Consider the following 19,020-nt stretch of genomic DNA (forward strand, 5'->3'; position numbering starts at 1 on the left):
CGCAACCCCAGCTTCCCCAGCACCGAAGTTAGAGCAAACTATTAACAATCTGCAAAACCCAGCGACGTACGACCCGTCCCCGACAACCAAGAGATCTGGGCCTCCCCCACCACCGAAACCAGCATCATCATCGAGCTCCTCGAGCGTCTCGAGCGCGACTCGCCCGCCGCGCGCGCCGCACTAGCCGAGATATCACGCGCTCAACAGACGGCCGTTGATCTGTCAGACGACGCACTCGCCATCGTCGCGCACATGCACGATATTTGCGGCGCCAACCGCGACCGGTTCGAGCTGTCCGAGAACCCCAGGCTGCTTCCCGTCCGCCACATCCCGGAGCCGACGTTTGGGTGCGAGATCAAGATCTTCTCACCCGTGACGGTGCACGATCCGTCGGGCGCGGCGCGAACATATGACAGGACCACGACGACGTATGTGTTTATGGTTCGGCTGGCGCTGCAGGCCACGGATATCCTGGTGCATGTTAATGTTCCGCAGACCGAACTGTTGCGGAGCGGGGATGTGAATGCCGTTGCGAATGAGGAGAGGAAAGGGAAAGAGATATTGGAACAGCTGATGCATTCGCTGAGGATTCTGGATTATGGGCTGTTTTCGAATTCTTGAGGGCGGCGGGGTGGGAATCTTGGGGTTGGGAAAATGGAAATTATGCTCTGGTGCATTCATAGCCACAGCGCATGATTGTGTACAAAAGGTAGGTACTAGATATTTCTTTGATTAACGGAAGGATAAGCGGAAACGGCCCGGCGCACTTTCACACCGGGGGGGTTGAGAAGTAGAAACCCGAAGGTGATCACCCCCAACCGCGCGGCCCATATACCTGACTGGCGGTCCACGGAAGTGTTTTGGATCTAGGGTAAAGATGCTGACGGAAATGAGAGTGTCGGTGGAAATTTCACATGTATACCCTGGGGGCACCGAGATATCATTGTATTTAGAACCGAACCATTGTAGAAACTAGTAAATAGCATAAAGAATCCCACAACGTTCATTTATCCAACTGAATGCTCCCAATCGACTTTTGTCAAGAGAGCAGCGGTCTTCCTCGGCTTTGGCTGAACCTGGACCAACGTCCCCTTGCACTTCCCACACCTCATCTTCACGGTATCAATACTCTTCGAATGTCTCCCGTACTCGTGTGCACAGCTCGCACAGCACCAGATATACTTGTAATTGATCGCATATGTATGCTTGGTAGTAATCTGGACCCGTCCGGCATACGCGGGGTTCTCATCAAGTGCCTGTTTACACTTCTGCGCCCAAGCCTTGAAACTCGCCCCGTGAGGGTTGTCGCGGACATTTGAGATCATGTAGTTGGCCAAATGGCAGTACTCGTGGGCGAGAGTGTTGAAGAGCCTGTCGTCCGAATCCACGACTTTATCAGCGAGCTCGATGGACGCATGGTGACGGTATGAGGTCTGGGACAGGGGCTTTTGGGGAGAGGTGGTTGTACCCGGCTCGTTTGAGTTATCTTCAGCAGCGAAGCAGCTGGATGCCTCCTGCACCGGCTGTTTATGCTTGTAATGCTCGCGCTTCCAAGTAGCTCGTCCGGCTGTCGTGTTGAGTTTCTTGCTCCACGTTATTCGCACTCCACCTGTTGCTGCGGCTAGCCTCTGGATTTCGCCATCGGTCACACGGTTGTCTAGCTCTTTGAAAAATTCTTCTGCAAGAGATGCCTTTTTCATGTCAAATTCACGTTTGGCTGCTTTCTTTTTTGCTGCAATCGACTTCGCGGGACTCGCAGTTGTCTTTTGCGGAGACCGCGGAGGCGCCTTTTCGGGAGAAGACTGACGGAAATCCTCTTCGTCGTCCTTATCAGAGAATATCGTGAAGTCTGTAAGCCACTTCTTGGGCGTTTTCTGCTGCTTGGGCGTGAATTTATCATTCCAGCTGCTCACAATATCCTGACTCCAGAAAGCGTCGATGCTTGGTCGATATGGCGATGGCGGAATTCGCTTTGGGGTCTTTTTTGGAGATTGCAGACGCGGCTTCGAAGGGCTGCCGGGAGGAGTGACGAATCCCACTGCTTTTTTCGCCTTGGGTAGTACTTCTTCATGCGAGTGGACGCTAGAGGGATATCAGTTTGCTGAGATTCATTAGTGAAGTAGTTGAACTAAACAACTTACGGGGCAGTGATGGACTCGCCGTCCCCATCTTCACTGTTGCCCATGATGTTGCTCTCTTGGGCCTTCAACTTTTGCTTCTTCGGATTCTCCTCTTGATTTGAGAGAGCATCAGGTTGCAAATCTGATGTTGAGAGATTTGTTTTGTCCAGAATGTCAGCCAACACATCCAAGTCAGGCACACCATGCCCATTGTCTGTGTTTGTGTTGGCCTTTGTGTTCTTCCCAACATCCTCTTTATCTTGCAATCGTGAAGGTCTTCTGCCTCTGAGCAGCCTTCTTCCTGTACTTCTCGGTTGAAGGACTATTTCGTCGTTACTTTCTTCTGCCTCAGCATCAGTGCTTTCTTGATAACTGATATCCTCGTCGTCGCCCACGATAAAGCCATCCAAAGAATCAAACTCTTCATCATCGCTACTTCCACCCGGCCCGTCCTGTTCATCATCTTCAGAAATGTATTGTTCTCCAATGCTCGGCTCCCTCGCACCCTTGCGAACTGGCCTCTGCACTCTGTCTGCATGTCGCCGCAGCCTGGGACCGCCAGCACTCAGCTTCGTTTCATTGAATAGTCCTTTCTCGTCGTTTTCCTTTTCATAGTCCCCGCTTCCCGTGCTCATGTTCTCATCATCCGATAGATAATCGTAATATCGGTTTTCTTCTCTCGCGGAGACACGGCGGCTTCGAGGAAGGGTGTTCGCGCGATTAAGGCCCAGTGGCTGTAGAGTCCTCTTCCATTGTAGCTTCAAGTAATCATGGCCGGCGTTGTCCTCTTTCAACCTCCCCGTGTCGCTTTCTTCGGCGTCGCTTTCCTCTGCACTCAGATCAAAGTACCGTGAGCCGCCTCGTTTCTCTCCGGCTTCGTCGCTGTACTCGTCTTCGAAGGCTGCCTCGCCTTCACTTTCGTGGATAACAATCGTCCTTTTATCGTCCTTTTCTCGCGCGACTGGGCTTGGACGTTTGCGCTCGGCGTGCGTTGTCGGAGTGTCGATGTTTGCGCGCGCGCTCTTTAGGACGCGGGGAGCGGCGCTTGTCTCCAGACGAGCTGACGGAGCTTGCCGTAGTCGAGCCATTTTCTTTTTTGTATAGACGATTTCAATTTGTGCGCGCGCGCTGGAATGTCGCCAATTGCTCTGTTTCAGCGGGAGTGATTTGTGAACGTTGAATATAAACTGTGGCGGTTGGCCCGGCAACGGGCTATTGGACTCGACTATCGCAGCAGATGCCGTAGATCTCGCACCGGAATCACAGAAGGTGGACTGCCATTTTGCAAAGACTAACGAGGTGCTTATACAGACATATCAAGTTTGTATTTACATATCCCTAGACGAGAGGAGAATTTCCCACATCTGAAGACAAGCTGTTGGACAATATTACTACTAACCCACGCAACAAAAAGATACCCAAATTTCCCTTTTTCAAGGCCTTGGTTTGCGAATATACGCCGTAGTATTCAAATTAAGCGCTTTCGATGTTGATCCTCTTCGTCTGCGGCGCCGTCGCCTTGGGCACCACAACAGATAGGACACCATGCTTCAAGCTGGCCTTGACAGCATCCTGATTCACTCTAGTCGGGAAGTTAAACGAGCGCTGGAACTCGCCCACCGATCGTTCCGACACCCAGTATCTCTCTCCCGTCTCCGGCTCCTTGCCCTTGGCCACCGCGGTTCCCTCAGCCGCCTTGCCAGACGGGGGAGGCCCAGAGGAATACGAGCGCTCCGTCCGGCCGTGCACCACTAGGGTGTGCGGGTCGCTGAACTCGATGTTGATGTCTTTCTGGTCGATTCCCGGCAGATCGCCGTCGAGCATGTACGCCTCCTTGGTCTCGCGGACGTCGAATTTGGGGGCGAAGGAGAGGGCGCCGCCGCCGCTGCGGTCGGAGCGGTGGGCGTCATAGTCGTCGAGGAGGCGGAAGAGGGTGCCGAATTCGCTGTGGGGACCGCTGCGTGGGAAGAGAGCCATGCTGCTGCTGAGGGCGGGTGGGCGGGAGGTGGTTGAGTTGTAGCGACGTTGGTGATGGAGGAGTGATGGCGTGAGACTGCGGTGTGGATGGGCGGTCTTGATGGATCTGATGAGGTTTGCGGGTGCTCGGGATGTCTGTGTTCGCAAAGCTTGCATTACATCCGTATGGAAGTAGACTCGAAAGCGTCGGCTGAAGGAGATGAGCTGCGAAAAGGGAATCCTGAGCTTTATGCTTTTCCTCTCCTCCGATGGCCGGGCACAATGACGAAATGATTAGAAGCTCTTCGAAGGATCCTGTAGATGCGCGAAGACTCGCGCAGCGTCTGGATACCTACGCTTTGCCCGTCTGCTTCGGCGGATTGTAGGTAAAGGGATCAGTTTCGTCATCTGGAAAGCTACAGTCCCGTCAATTGTCCTGTTTTGTTTTGAATTGGCGGAGTGGCGTCCTTTTCCCCGAAGCTGGTCTTCACAAGGTATCCAGCTGTTGATTAACAAGAAGCTCAAAGGTTTGCCACAAACGTCATTTTCTGGTTGTAGCTCGACATGACTAGACATCACTAAAATATATATGAAATCCAGGTAGACTTGCTGACCCTCATGCCGGTGTTTATACTGGCATATATGATATTAGCCACATTGCAATGACAAAGCTCCCTGCCCAATCCACTTTGAACCTCGTATAAACCGGGGCAAAGCCTATCCAAGTGGCCTCTGGCGGGTCAGACCAGAAGCTTCTATTCTCCACTCCCAATGCTTGTTGCATACAAGCCGTTCCTTATTGCCCACTCCCGTTATACAGCAGTTTATTTGTAGTGCTCACTCCAGGATACAAAACCGTCGCCGCGGACATTTGCTTGATGCGATCGCAGAGCTTGTCAGTCCTGACGCCTTGAGATGAAATCAGAGTCGCAGCGACGCCAGCTACGTGCGGAGCCGCCATGGACGTGCCAGACATAGTCCGCGCCCGGCCTCCTGGGACTGACGACAAGATGCTGACGCCTGGAGCAAATATCGCAACTGCCTGGGGATTAGCAAATCTTGCATAGACTGTTGTGGAGAATGACTGAGCCATTCTTTTGTTTTTGATGTCAACTTACGGATTGGTCCGTGGTTGGAGAATCTCGCTTTCACATCGTTGGCGGCGGACGCTCCAACGGCGCATACCTTTGCTGCTGCTGCGGGCGTTGTGTTTCGTGCATCCTCCTATATATCGCACCCTATCAGCCAACGAAACTGCAGAAGGGGCTGCGGTTCGTAGAGGGGAATCAACTCACATTGCGGTTCCCAGCAGCCGCTGCCACAAAGATTCCCGATTCAGCTACCTTTGTAGCCACTTCATTCAAAGCCGACGAATCCGGACTTCCTATACTCAAGTTCATCACGGCCTTGCCAATGGCCCCATTTGCCCGCGCATGATCGACCGCCCAGTTCATGCCTCTAATGATGCCGCTGTCGCTACCAGTAGCACGTCTGTTGAGCACCTTGACCACGACGAGTTTGGCCTTTTTGGCAACACCATATGTTTTCCCGGCGAGCGTGCCGGCAGTGTGTGTTCCGTGACCGTGCTGGTCCGTATTAACGTTGTCTGCAACATTGATACCCCAGGTTGCGCGCCCTTCGAATTCAGGGTGGGAGATATCAACGCCAGTGTCGACGGCATACATCGTGACGCCTTCACCCGCAGAAGAGTCATAAACATAATCGCGAACACCTTTGCTCCTGTGCGAGATCCGACCAAGGCCCCAGGTTGGAGCATTCGACTGCGTCACCCATCCGAGTGCCTTGGCCATACGGTCGGGTTCGACATATTTGACCTCGGATCCGGGTCAGCCCAAAACTGCCAGAAATACAAAGGGGGCCTTCGACTCTCACTCACCTTGGGGTCCTTGATGATCTCTTGTAACGTCTCATTGTCGAATTTCCCACTGTATCCTCGCCAGCCAGCGATATCATAGGTGAATTTCACTCCACCGGTTGGAAACGCAATGCCTCGTTTCCGTGTGTTCGCGTCGTGAACGCTCCTCGTCGATTTGACATGGGACTCGAAATCCAGGGCCGAAACCCCATCATTCATCACGACGACATAGGAGTTGGGAATGACATCTTTTTGGTTCTGGAAATTGAGAAGCTGCGCTGCTTGGGACGCGGACACGGCAGCCAAAATGCCAACGAGGAACTTGAGATGAGCCATGCTTCCCATTGAACAAAGACCGGTGCTCGAGTAAAACACTGAAAGAAGCCCCTCGACAAGGCCATGAAGGCCCTCATTTTATATCACCGTGAAGGAAGAGGAGAAATCCGTATACGGAAATCTCGTGTACCTCATATCCGGAAGAACAGCGGGTTCTCTGTTCGAACACGATATGGAACGGTGCATGAATCTCCATATTTCCCATCCGATACCAGCGTAACCTCGATGCCATCATCTGCCATCTCCTGCGCCTTCGGGTTTCGCAAATCTGCATGGCCGAATTTTGATTTTTTGATGGGAATCGCAGCAAAGCAGAGACGCCTCTTTTGAGAGAAAGCGGTCGGATTCGGGACACACACCCCCCCATTTTCGCAATCTTTCGAGTTCATTATCAAGAGGACAAAAAAAAAAGTGTTTAAAAGAACTCGCCAAACCAAAAACCATCTTTTGTCTGCCCCAGGCCCGTGCCCGTGCCCGGCATTGTCCCTCCCTGCGTAGACAATGACAGATGGCCGATACTTGGAAGAAGAAGACGACCCACGCCGAACCCGTGGTGTAACTTGCATGCACGCCGATGGATAATAATAACGATCATGATAAGGCGTTCAACAAGAAATGAGATGTCTTAGAAAATAGAAAAAAGTGGGCGAAAAAGGAAAAAGAAAAGCTGTTGAAACCAGCTCTCTCCCGTTTTCCACCGCCGCTTTCAATCAGACATCCCTGGGGAACGTTCTGGTAACGTCGTCCGCAGCGTCCCGTCGAACACGTGAAGGGGGAAGAGACGCATGGAGAAGGATTGGGAAGGGGGAGTATATTGCTATCGAGGATATATCTGGCTGTTCACCGTTTCGGGTGCCCTCACCGGGTATGGGTATTCCCCAGATGAGTGAGAGTGGTGGTTCCCCGTCCCGCACGACGCGGGAAAAAACTGATAGCCCTTCTTTTTTCCCTTTATGATTTCGGCCAAACAAAACCTTTGAAATCGAGTGTTATAGAAAGGATAAAGAGAGGACTTAAAGGGCACCTTGCGAGGGAATCAAACGGGTTGGCAAGGGAGGAAAGGTAGGTAACCCCCTGTGTTCCCCGTGTGACGGATGTCTTCCTGGAGATATAAAAGCTAGAGCTATGGAACTGTCAAAGGGGAAGAAATGCCTTTAAAGGGCTCTTTTGGTTTGCAATTTCCTCTTTGCAAAGCAGTTTGATCTCCCTGATTTCCAGTGAATATTGCAAGCAATGATTAAATGGATTATGAATATGGCAGCCTTACGCAAACCACGCATACCACATGCTATTCTACACCCAAAGCCCACAAACCAGAGACACGCTTTATACAATTATTAGGCTGGAGAGAATAAAAAAGACTTCCAATTTTGGCTGGGATTATACAAGGCGCGCTGCAAAGACTCGATGCCAACCAAAAGTATATCAACAAAGGACGGAAAAAAAAAGTACAAAATTCATGGGGAGAATCGAGGAGGTATCAAGGAACCGCTTCCGAAACCACATATTTACAAGAGAATCATGCCAGCACCAGCCAGGGTCGCACAGAACACGTAAGCGCCGAGCTGGAGGATGTTGAAGTTGAACGCGGGCACAACCATGGGGGCGGCAGCTGAGGAGGACGAGGCGGAGTTGGGAGAAGAACCGACGGTACCCGATCCGTCCTTGCCGGCCTGCTCGATGAGCTTGCTGCAAGTGCCAGTAGGCTCGACAGCGGACTGTTGCTTGGCCTTGCCCTTGAAGTCACATGCGTTTTGGCCGTTGCCCTTGGCAGATTGTGCCTCGTAGTACGAGTTGAAGGCGAAGGAGAGTTGTTCACGGGGGTTACACATGCTGTAGGCTCCGTACTTGCCGGTAGCCGGGTCGGCTTTGATACCCGCACATGCCTCTGCGCTCAAGCCGCAGACAGTGCCGAACAGGTCTCCCAAGTCTTCGTCGTCGATGTTATCGTCAGCAACGCAAGACAAGCTCTTCACCATGCAGCCGCACAGCTCTTTGTTGGGCGTAGGAGGGAGGTTCTTGTTTGATTTCCAGACCTGGCTACTTGGGCAGGGTCGGAGGTCAGTGTTGCCGGGAGTGTACTGATCCATCTCAACACCGTCTGGATCGACCTTCTTCATTTGATTCTTGAGGTTCTCAAAGTCCTTCAACTTCTTGGCCTTGCCACCCTCCAACTCGACCAATCCTGCAAAATCAGTTAGACACTACGGGCAGAATTAAGAATGGAGTCATCAAGGCATACCATAATCGTTTTCTTCTTGGAAGTACATGTAAACGATACCTCCACTGAGGACAGGAGTCATTTGAGAGCCATAGATGGCTTCAACTTCGGTGAATTTACGGGGTTGGACGAGGTTGCAGCCGTACTCAGCAAAGAACACGGGGATGTTCCAGGACTTGAAGTACTTGACGACAGCATCGTATCCGGACTTGGTGAAGCTCGAGTCTCCACACCACGAGTAGATGTTGTAGCCCCAGAAGTCTATGGCCTCGTCCTTGTTGTTGCAGTAGAAGTAATCGGCCATGTCGTCACGGATTTCAGCATCGTCGTTGGTGGCATATCCGACACCCATTGGGTGGTAGTTCTTGCTTTTGATGTAGGCCTTCATGTCGCGAACAGCAGCCTTGACGAAAGCGCTGGCTTCGGTGTTGCTCTTGTTGTTCGTCACCTCGTTGCCAGCAAAGAAACCCATGACGTTACTGTATTTGGCAAGCTCATCGATGACGGACGTGTAACGCTCGTAGAGTTCATCGTCCCACTTGGGGTCGTCGCGGTTGATGGATGTTTTGGGCTCTGAAAGATCGGCGACGACATAGATGCCGGCGTCCTCAAGCAGCTTCATACATTCGGTGTGGTCCTTTTTTGGGTCAATAGCGTAGACACGGATGGTGTTTGTTCGCAATTCCTGCAGCAGCGGGATATCACGCCTGCAGGCAGTAGGGTCGGCCAAAGGATCTTTGTAGTTATCGGTACCGCTGGTGGTTCCGTTGCTGGATAGGTCCTCTAGACACGAATGCGGTTTTAGTTTCAACTTCAGCTACACAAAACACCGCCAAACTCCACGGGTCTACGTACGTTGGTAGGCAACACCTCGCATAAAGCTGGCGCGAACGGTTAGCACAAGCTCCCTGTTTGGTCGGTTATCGAACGTGCTTACAATTCTGTGCCATTGGATTTGTAGAAGAATTTCGAGCCCTAAAGTGGACATGTGAGTTTTGATTCTGCCCCGCAACGTCTGTCCAGCAAGGCGGACCGACCTTGATGATGATAGGATCGAGTTCTGCGGACACGACGGAGCCAGCGACGATGGCCGCGCCGGCCAAGACGTTTGCAAATCTCATGATCAAATTAAAAGGCAGTAGACGTGAATATGTGCAGCAGGACCCCGAGATCTCTGAACGGGGCGTTTGGAAGGCAGTAAGCGAGTGTTGCCAGTATCGGGGGAAAGATCGTGAAATAAACCGAGGACGGGGGGAGAACCCGAAAATGAGGGACGGCGTGGGAAAAGAAAAGGGCGTCTATTAATGAACGAATGTCATGAAGATGCAAGAGAGAAGAAGAAACGAGCAAACGGTCAAGCCATGAAAAAAGCTGGCGGTTGAAACAGGGATCGAGAGAGAGAGAGAGAGAGAGCGAAGAGCAAGTTTGACGGGGAGGGCGCCCGCATAAAAACGAAGCGCCGCTGGACGGCCGCAAAGGGGCGAGGACACCGCCGGGCAGAAAGGGGTTCATTACGCGTCCCATACGCCCCTCCGGCCAATCAGCGGGCGCAGCGGGCGGTGTAAATTACGGTGCTGTGACATGACAGGCGCTGTGCGTATTGCTTACACAGGGGGTTTGCTTGGTTTGTCTGCGCTGTTCCTCCTGCTCCTTCACAGCCATCATGATCAATGTGAAACAGCGCTGTGAAGGAGGATCAGATGTTGGGTGAGGGGAGAAGGGTTTGTTTTTGCTGTCAACCACAGTGGACGGTTTGGGCGCTGTGGAGATGTCGTGGTTGATGCAGCATCATTTATTGGGAGATGAGTTGTCACCTTGTAGACTTGCCTGAGAACGGGCCAACTCACGGAACTCAAGGCGATTGGGATGCAACTACGGAGTTATGCACGGAGGACTCTGGATATTCTTTTCCGCTCTGATCAGGTTGGTTTTGGGATTGGCTATTTTAGGCGACAAGGGCTTCTGTTGTTGTGTTACTCCGTAGTGATGGGAAGATACGACGACCTTTTTCCTTCCCTCATATTGCTCATCTCTTTTGATGCCTTGAATGACCTTTGATATGTCATTTTGCAGCCGGGCATCTCGTCCTGCGCTTTGGGATCTGTTCCAGGCGCTGCCCTCCATCCATCGCAAGTGATTGGGGGCTCTCGTCCAGGCCGTGTGGGGGACTGTTTCAGATGGCCCAACCCTCCGCGGGACCACGAATGGGCTGCGGATTCAACGGTGGCGACTTGCAAGGAAGCGGTGCACCGCCATCAGGACTCCTCGTCCTGTGATTTCACGGGTCTGGGCTGAGGATCCCAGATTGTGTCCGAGACGCATAAACGGGCATTTCTTGAGATCGGACCGGAGTGCTTGCGGGAAACATCGACTGGAGGAACTGCCCTGAGCCAAACGGCATGTGCATGCACGCTTCCCTGGTTCAGACCCGAGACATGGCCAAATCATGAATGAATGCCGCAAAGGAGGAAACCGGATCGCAGGTGCTGTGGCGTCATCGTCGAGAAGCGCGATGATTATTACCGCCATTGCACCAAATACAGTAGTTTACTATGTATTGGCTTCACGTATTCATGACTGTCCCTCCATGGCAAACACCTCAGTCCTCAGTCTTCAGCTCTGCCAGACTGCACTCGCCACTTGCTTCAGTGCTTTGCCCATCAACTGCTACCTGAGCATCTCGAGCGTAATTTTTCTAGTGCCCAGCCAATCCCGTCCCAAGGGAAATCATCAGGATCTGAGTGGACCACATTGTGCTTTGAAGCCATCCATGGGAAAATCCCGAAATCCATTGGCCAGCGACGTCGCGCCCCTGGCTGGAAAAGGCGAGTGGGGTTGTAAACTCGAGTAATCTTCCGGCTGCTGATGGTAATTTCACGTCGATTCAGCGGTATTTCGCAATGATACGCGCAGCCGGGCGATGCCATTGGCCGCATGCCCGTCCGCTTTGTGTGCAATACCGTCTGTCCGTGACACCCGTACCGAGATGGTCCCTTTTCCCCCTTCGCCCAACCAAACCAAGAGTCAACTCCCCAGCCCAGAGCCATGTTGATCGCCCTCCACTTGCTTCAATCTTGTTTCTTCTTCTTCTTCCTCGCTCCCTCGTCGCTCACTCTCTCTCTCTGTCTCTCTCTTCGCTCTCTCTCTCTCTCTCTTTTCCCTGCAAAAGAGTTTCACTGTCCATCCCTTCCCTCACCATTCTTTTAGGGAAGCTGGAGTGTTGGGGCCTCCTGTTGCTGTGTGTTTGATTGTGCCTGCCAGAATCCAGGTTCAACGTCCTCTCGTTGCCAACCACACACTCGCCATTGTACACGCATGCACATCGAATATCCTCCCCATCCCCCTTTCGCTCGTTTTCACCACCATTTCTACTCGACGGTCTTGCCATCCGCCTGGTTCCTATCCTTATCGGTTTCCTGGAGGGTTCGTGGCGACTCTCAGGGCTGTTGGTACGGATAATACCACGGCACGCTCCCGTTCCAATCGATTCGATTACCAGTAATCTTGTACGCGGTCATTTGACTCGATGCAATCTCACCGCGTCGTTCCTGTTCGCTGACAAACTCGTCTAGAATATAGCCCCGTCTCCCGTTGACAATTCGCTAAATGAGGTATGTCCTTCCCAGCCCGTCTTAATAGAGTGGGAAATTGATAACCTGTATTCATAGAATTATCGTTTGACCGTAACCTATCATGGCGGCGTATCCACAAGGACCTGGCGGCGGCGGCGGTGGCCAGGATCAATACCATGATGACTACAGTCAAGCCCATGGCGATGCCTACTACCAGGACCAAGGGTATTACGACCAAAACGATTATTCCCAGCATGGAGACAGCTACTACGATAGAAAGTAAGCTCCCATTATTCTCCTCTACCACTTTCTCCCCCGGGCTAATCCATTGGTCGGAATTAGTGGCTACGACCCCAACCAGCACAACTCGCAGGACGGTTACTATGATAACCAATATGGCTATCAAGACGAGTACTACAACGACCAGTACTATGATCAAGGATCTGGCTCAACCCAGTGGCAAGGATATGCAGCTGGACCCCGTCGTGGTGACTCTGAGGAGGATTCTGAAACTTTCAGTGACTTTACGATGAAGTCTGAGACTGCTCGCGCTGCAGATATGGACTATTATGGCCGTGGCGATGAACGATACAACAGCTATAGCGATAGCCAGATGGGTGGCAGAGGCTACAGGCCACCATCCTCTCAGATTTCTTATGGCAGGTCCTCTGGCGCATCGACTCCGGTCTACGGGGATTACAGCAACGCTCTCCCTCCTGGGCAGCGATCCCGTGAACCGTACCCTGCATGGGCGTCGGATGCTCAGATTCCCGTTTCAAAGGAAGAGATCGAGGACATCTTTTTGGATTTGGTCAACAAGTTCGGTTTCCAACGTGATAGCATGCGGAACATGTATGACCACTTCATGACACTGCTTGACTCCCGCGCTTCGCGAATGACACCAAATCAAGCCCTGCTTTCCTTGCACGCGGACTACATTGGCGGGGATAATGCCAACTATCGACGATGGTATTTTGCTGCTCATTTAGATCTGGATGATGCCGTTGGCTTTGCAAACATGAAACTTGGGAAAAGCCAGCCGCAAAACACGCAAGGCCCGTAAAGCTGCAAAAAACGGCACAAGGGGATCCCAATAATGAAGAACAAGCGCTGGAGTCGTTGGAAGGCGACACAGTTTGGGAAGCAGCCGAATATAGATGGGAAGACTCGTATGAATCGCATGTCTCAGCATGATCGAGCCCGACAGATCGCCCCTGTACTTGCTCTGCTGAGGCGAGGCTAACCAGGTCCGATTTATGCCGGAGTGTCTATGCTTTATCTTCAAATGCGCCGACGACTACCTTCGCTCCCCTGAATGTCAAAACCGTGTTGAGCCTGTTCCAGAGTTCACATACCTGAATGAAATCATCACCCCCCTCTACCAATATTGCCGCGATCAAGGTTATGAAATCATGGATGGGAAGTATGTCCGTCGCGAGCGCGATCACAACCAAATCATTGGATATGACGATATCAACCAACTCTTTTGGTACCCCGAAGGTATCGAGCGCATTGTTCTTGAAGATAAAACAAGATTGGTGGATGTCGCGCCCGCAGACCGTTATTCGAAACTCAAGGATGTGAACTGGAAGAAGGTATTTTTCAAGACATACAAGGAAACTAGGTCTTGGTTTCACATGCTTGTCAACTTCAACCGTATCTGGGTTTTGCACGTCGGTGGTTTCTGGTTCTACACGGCCCCGAATTCTAAGACGCTTTATACCCGAAACTATGAACAACGAAAGGATACCCAACCAACGAAAGCTGCGACCCTTTCAGCGACCGCTCTTGGTGGCGCAATTGTGTCTCTGATTATGATTGGAGCAACACTCGCTGAATGGGCATACGTACCGAGACGGTGGGCTGGTGCCCAGCACTTGACCAAGCGCCTACTGTTCCTAATTGTCGTTTTCGCGATAAATCTGGGGCCGAGCGTCTATGTCTTTTTCATCAACCAGGATGACAAGATTGCTCTCGTTCTAAGTATTGTGCAATTGATCATCGCGCTGATAACCTATCTCTTCTTCGCGATTATGCCAATCGGTGGTCTTTTTGGAAGCTACTTGACTAAGAATTCCCGCCAATATGTTGCTAGTCAGACCTTCACGGCCAGCTTCCCTCGTCTTCGTGGAAACGATATGTGGATGTCCTACGGTCTTTGGGTTTGTGTTTTTACCGCTAAATTTTCCGAGTCTTATTTCTTCTTGACGCTTTCGATCAAGGACCCAATCCGCATTCTGTCGACTATGAAAATTCACAGGTGTGCCGGTGATAAAATAATCGGTGATGTTCTCTGCAAACGGCAGCCTCAGATTCTGTTGGGATTGATGTTCTTCACGGATTTGGTTCTCTTTTTCTTAGATACCTATCTGTGGTACATCATTTCGAACACTCTGTTCTCCGTGGCACGTTCTTTCTATCTCGGCGTGTCGATTTGGACTCCGTGGCGAAATATCTTTTCTCGACTGCCGAAGCGCATCTATTCCAAAGTTCTCGCAACTACCGATATGGAAATTAAGTATAAACCAAAGGTTCTCATTTCCCAGATCTGGAATGCTGTCGTTATATCGATGTACCGTGAGCATTTATTGGCAATCGACCATGTCCAAAAGCTACTCTATCATCAAGTCCCATCCGAGCAGGAAGGAAAGCGGACTCTTCGGGCCCCAACGTTCTTCGTCTCCCAGGAGGATCATTCGTTTAAGACGGAATTCTTCCCATCTCAAAGTGAAGCAGAGCGTCGTATCTCTTTTTTCGCACAGTCGCTTTCTACCCCGATTCCAGAGCCGGTTCCCGTGGACAACATGCCGACTTTTACAGTCCTAATTCCGCATTACAGCGAAAAAATCCTTCTTTCGCTGCGTGAAATCATCCGTGAGGACGAGCCATATTCTCGCGTGACACTGTTGGAGTATCTCAAACAACTTCACCCTCACGAATGGGACTGTTTTGTCAAGGACACCAAGATTTTAGCAGATGAGACCTCCCAATTCAACGGGGAATTTGAGAAGAGCGAAAAGGACGCAGCCAAGAGCAAGATTGACGACCTACCATTTTACTGCATTGGTTTCAAATCAGCAGCCCCAGAGTATACTCTCCGTACTCGCATCTGGGCATCCCTGCGCTCTCAGACCCTGTACCGTACCATTTCTGGCTTCATGAATTACAGTCGTGCGATTAAATTGCTCTACCGCGTGGAAAACCCCGAAGTTGTTCAGATGTTTGGTGGCAATTCCGAAAAGCTCGAGCGTGAACTGGAACGAATGGCTCGACGGAAATTCAAGATCTGTGTTTCTATGCAAAGATATGCGAAATTCAGCAAAGAAGAACGTGAAAACACTGAGTTCTTACTTCGTGCTTACCCTGATCTCCAGATTGCATATTTGGATGAAGAACCACCCGTTAATGAGGGCGAAGAACCACGTTTGTATTCAGCACTCATCGATGGACACTCGGAAATCATGGAAAACGGACTCCGCCGACCTAAATTCCGGGTACAGCTTTCTGGCAATCCCATCCTTGGAGATGGTAAATCTGATAACCAGAACCATGCCATTATCTTTTACCGAGGTGAATACATCCAACTTATTGATGCGAATCAGGACAATTATTTGGAAGAATGCTTGAAAATCAGGAGTGTTTTGGCTGAGTTCGAAGAGATGACCACCGACAACGTTTCTCCCTATACCCCTGGCTTGCCTCCAACCCAATCTAATCCCGTGGCTATTCTTGGAGCTCGTGAATATATCTTTTCCGAGAATATCGGTATCCTTGGTGACGTGGCTGCCGGCAAAGAACAAACGTTCGGTACATTATTTGCCCGTACTCTGGCTCAGATCGGCGGTAAACTGCATTACGGACATCCCGACTTTTTGAACGGTATTTTCATGACAACTCGCGGTGGTGTTTCCAAAGCCCAAAAAGGTTTACATCTCAACGAAGATATTTACGCCGGTATGAACGCTCTACTTCGTGGTGGCCGTATCAAGCATTGCGAATACTACCAGTGTGGTAAAGGTCGTGATCTTGGCTTCGGATCAATTCTCAACTTTACGACAAAGATTGGTACTGGTATGGGAGAACAGATGTTGTCGCGAGAATATTATTACATGGGTACTCAGCTTCCTCTCGACCGGTTCTTTTCGTTCTTCTACGCGCACCCTGGGTTTCATATCAACAATATCTTCATCATGCTTTCAGTCCAAATGTTCATGATCTGTTTGATCAACTTGGGAGCTTTGAAGCATGAAACAATTCCGTGCAAGTACAAAAAGGGTGTACCGATTACCGATGCCTTGAAGCCGACTGGTTGTGCTGACATTAATCCGATCCGTGACTGGGTTGAGCGTTGCATGTTCTCCATTTGCATCGTCTTCTTGATATCCTTCGTTCCGCTTGTCGTCCAGGAGTTGACCGAGAGAGGATGTTGGCGAGCTGCGACCCGTTTGGCAAAACATTTCGGCTCATTTTCTCCCCTTTTTGAAGTCTTTGTTTGTCACATTTACGCCAACTCACTCCACAATAACTTGTCGTTCGGTGGTGCTAGATACATTGGTACTGAGAGAGGATTCGCAACGGCTCGCATTCCGTTCGGAGTCTTGTATTCGCGCTTTGCAGGTCCTTCGATATACCTCGGTGCAGATCCTAATGATGCTGTTATTCGCACTTCACGTCTGGCGCATGCTTTGTACTTCTGGCATCCTTGACTTGCATCTCTCGTCTTCATCTCACAGTCGCTGACGACTCTCATCGATACGCGACTATCTACGATGCTCTCTCGAGGTAACTCACGTTCACACGCCTCATCCAGGAGCGCGTTCTGCCGATTGTCGCGTACTCGAATCACAGGTTACAAGCGCAAAGTACTCGGGACACCTTCGGAGAAGCTTTCTGGCGATGCACCGAGAGCACATATCACAAACATCTTTTTTAGCGAAATCGTTGGCCCGCTGGTTCTTGTTGTCGTGACACTCATTCCGTACCTTTATATCAATGCCCAAACTGGCGTTCAGGACAACCCAGAGCGAACAAATTCGTTAATTCGTGTTGGTATTGTTGCACTGGCACCAATAGCTATTAACGCGGGTGTCCTCGCAGCGCTTTTTGGTATGGCATGCTGTATGGGTCCGGTTTTAAGCATGTGCTGCAAGAAATTCGGTTCCGTTCTCGCAGCGATTGCGCACGGTGTTGCAGTTGTTTCACTCCTGGCTTTCTTCGAGGTCATGTTTTTCCTTGAGGGATGGTCTTTCCCCCGGGCCATGGCTGGAATGGTTGCCGCCACTGCCATTCAGCGATTTGTATTCAAGTTGATTATCTCTCTGGCACTGACGAGAGAATTCCGACAAGACTCCTCTAACATTGCCTGGTGGACTGGAAAATGGTATAACATGGGATGGCATTCGATCTCGCAACCTGGTCGAGAGTTTCTCTGTAAAATCACAGAACTCGGACTGTTTGCTGCCGACTTCATACTCGGTCACATCATTCTGTTTCTGATGCTCCCTGCGTTGTGTATTCCCTATGTCGATAAAGGCCATTCAGTCATCCTATTTTGGTTGCGCCCGAGGTACGTGTTCAAGTCCAGTTGTTAGTCTCTGTGTCATACTAACATTAACCTAGCCGTCAAATTCGCCCTCCAATCTACTCACTCAAGCAGTCCAAACTTCGGAAACGGAGAGTTATCCGCTTCGCCATCCTTTACTTTGCGATGCTGATCCTTTTCGTTATTCTCATTGCTGGGCCGCTGATTGCTCGCAAGTTCCTGACTAACCTTCCCAACATCCCTCTGAACCTTCTGCAACCGATCGACCAAGACAACAACGACACTACAAACGAAGAAACAGGCTCCGGGCTTGAACCTACTGTGACGTCCGGGGCCCGGATGTTCTTCTAAGCCAGACGCCATGCGCATACGATTCCCAACGTTCTGCAAATGATTCAGTGTACAATTAGAGTGTCGATACTGGCTTTTTTAAAAATTTTCCAGGGTGCTGATATGTGTGTCTCTGAATTAAACGAACAGCACTGTCATTTCGACTGTTTTTTCTTTTCACATAATCTTTTACATTGTGTGTTGCTGGTGTTGGATGGGTTGATTATTTTGCGAGTCAGTGGCAGTGTTTTCAGGTCCATTCCTTGCCCTGTTACTTTTTCTTTCCTTTTTCAAAATTGACGTATTTTCTGTGCTGTTCAGACCATTAATGTTTCAGAAACAGCCTCTGAATGTGCATGGCCTCTGACAGGAACCTCGGGGGCATTGCGCTGTTAAGTTTCTCTTTGTATTGCAGGGTTCATAGAGGATATAATGAAATACTTATAAGGGTCTGTATCCACTCCGTATCTACCGTACAGCATTCCTCAATTACTGTTACAGTGCTGGTATATCGTGCCACCGCTTAGTCAGCCCACGTGACCGCGAGGCGATGATAGGGGAAGTTGGTTCCCTGCTTGAAACGGCTTGGAGTTCCGATCCTTGGGAAGAAGGGCAACGCCGTCTCTCAATCTCTTGCCTCAACCCTCTGTACCTTTTCCCATCCTAGATCCCTCGTTTCCCCTTCTATAGAAATGACATGATGGATCTCCAGGAAGCTCAGCGGGTGGCCCTAGCGTGTTTGCGCGAGCTGGCGAACCAATTCCACCGCGTTCCCGGCTCAGCGATCTTCTTACGCTACGTCAAGTCCAGTTACCAGAACGATCCGGTGCGGTCGGCGGTAGAGCTGTTTTTGTTTTTGTCTGCGGTGAGGTATTTGTTGGCGCCAAAGTACTCGACGAATGCCGAATTTCGTGACCCTGTCGGAGGAGGCATGTTATTATGTTCTTGTTTTTTCTTGGGGAGCTATATGAGGTTCCTTTAGGAATGAAGACTGCGGTGGGCTGACTTGATTTTGTCTTTTTTTTGCGAATTGCTCAGGAGATTGATGATTTGGATAGAGGACTGGA

General features: G+C 50.7%; 7 protein-coding genes across 7 annotated transcripts in view; 3 read left to right on the top strand and 4 right to left on the bottom strand.

Annotated features, from left to right (window-relative positions):
* Nucleotides 1-1,007: 1,007 nt before the first annotated feature.
* On the bottom strand, nt 1,008-4,097 carry UREG_05456 (30 kDa heat shock protein; the record flags this gene model as incomplete). The annotated part of the gene is made up of 4 exons (XM_002584721.1): nt 1,008-2,082; nt 2,142-3,422; nt 3,520-3,548; nt 3,741-4,097. The coding sequence occupies 4 exons, from the start codon at nt 4,095-4,097 to the stop codon at nt 1,008-1,010; spliced, it is 2,742 nt and encodes a 913-aa protein (XP_002584767.1).
* Nucleotides 4,098-4,872: 775 nt separating this feature from the next.
* Nucleotides 4,873-6,288, bottom strand: UREG_05457 (uncharacterized protein; the record flags this gene model as incomplete). The annotated part of the gene is made up of 4 exons (XM_002584722.1): nt 4,873-5,114; nt 5,195-5,300; nt 5,372-5,911; nt 5,974-6,288. 4 exons carry the CDS (start codon nt 6,286-6,288, stop codon nt 4,873-4,875), a joined length of 1,203 nt encoding a protein of 400 aa, XP_002584768.1.
* A 1,508-nt stretch (nt 6,289-7,796) lies between these two features.
* On the bottom strand, nt 7,797-9,630 carry UREG_05458 (EPD1; the record flags this gene model as incomplete). The annotated part of the gene is made up of 5 exons (XM_002584723.1): nt 7,797-8,473; nt 8,531-9,292; nt 9,365-9,390; nt 9,447-9,484; nt 9,547-9,630. 5 exons carry the CDS (start codon nt 9,628-9,630, stop codon nt 7,797-7,799), a joined length of 1,587 nt encoding a protein of 528 aa, XP_002584769.1.
* Nucleotides 9,631-11,169: 1,539 nt separating this feature from the next.
* UREG_05459 (uncharacterized protein) lies at nt 11,170-11,556 on the bottom strand (the record flags this gene model as incomplete). Its single annotated transcript, XM_002584724.1, has 1 exon — nt 11,170-11,556. The coding sequence occupies one exon, from the start codon at nt 11,554-11,556 to the stop codon at nt 11,170-11,172; it is 387 nt and encodes a 128-aa protein (XP_002584770.1).
* A 646-nt stretch (nt 11,557-12,202) lies between these two features.
* UREG_05460 (1,3-beta-glucan synthase component bgs4) lies at nt 12,203-13,144 on the top strand (the record flags this gene model as incomplete). Its single annotated transcript, XM_002584725.1, has 2 exons — nt 12,203-12,360; nt 12,424-13,144. The coding sequence occupies 2 exons, from the start codon at nt 12,203-12,205 to the stop codon at nt 13,142-13,144; spliced, it is 879 nt and encodes a 292-aa protein (XP_002584771.1).
* Nucleotides 13,145-13,493: 349 nt separating this feature from the next.
* On the top strand, nt 13,494-17,974 carry UREG_05461 (1,3-beta-glucan synthase component GLS2; the record flags this gene model as incomplete). Its single annotated transcript, XM_002584726.1, has 3 exons — nt 13,494-16,768; nt 16,892-17,647; nt 17,701-17,974. 3 exons carry the CDS (start codon nt 13,494-13,496, stop codon nt 17,972-17,974), a joined length of 4,305 nt encoding a protein of 1,434 aa, XP_002584772.1.
* Nucleotides 17,975-18,653: 679 nt separating this feature from the next.
* Nucleotides 18,654-19,020, top strand: part of UREG_05462 (uncharacterized protein) — a gene marked incomplete at both ends in the record, with an annotated part of 1,854 nt that continues 1,487 nt past the window's right edge. Inside the window, one exon of the mRNA XM_002584727.1 lies at nt 18,654-18,894. Within this exon, the coding sequence (XP_002584773.1) occupies nt 18,654-18,894 (241 nt within the window). The remainder of the gene's footprint in view (nt 18,895-19,020) is intronic.

This window comes from Uncinocarpus reesii, genomic scaffold (assembly GCF_000003515.1).
Source record: "Uncinocarpus reesii 1704 scaffold_3 genomic scaffold, whole genome shotgun sequence".
In the NCBI taxonomy this organism is placed as follows: domain Eukaryota; kingdom Fungi; phylum Ascomycota; class Eurotiomycetes; order Onygenales; family Onygenaceae; genus Uncinocarpus; species Uncinocarpus reesii.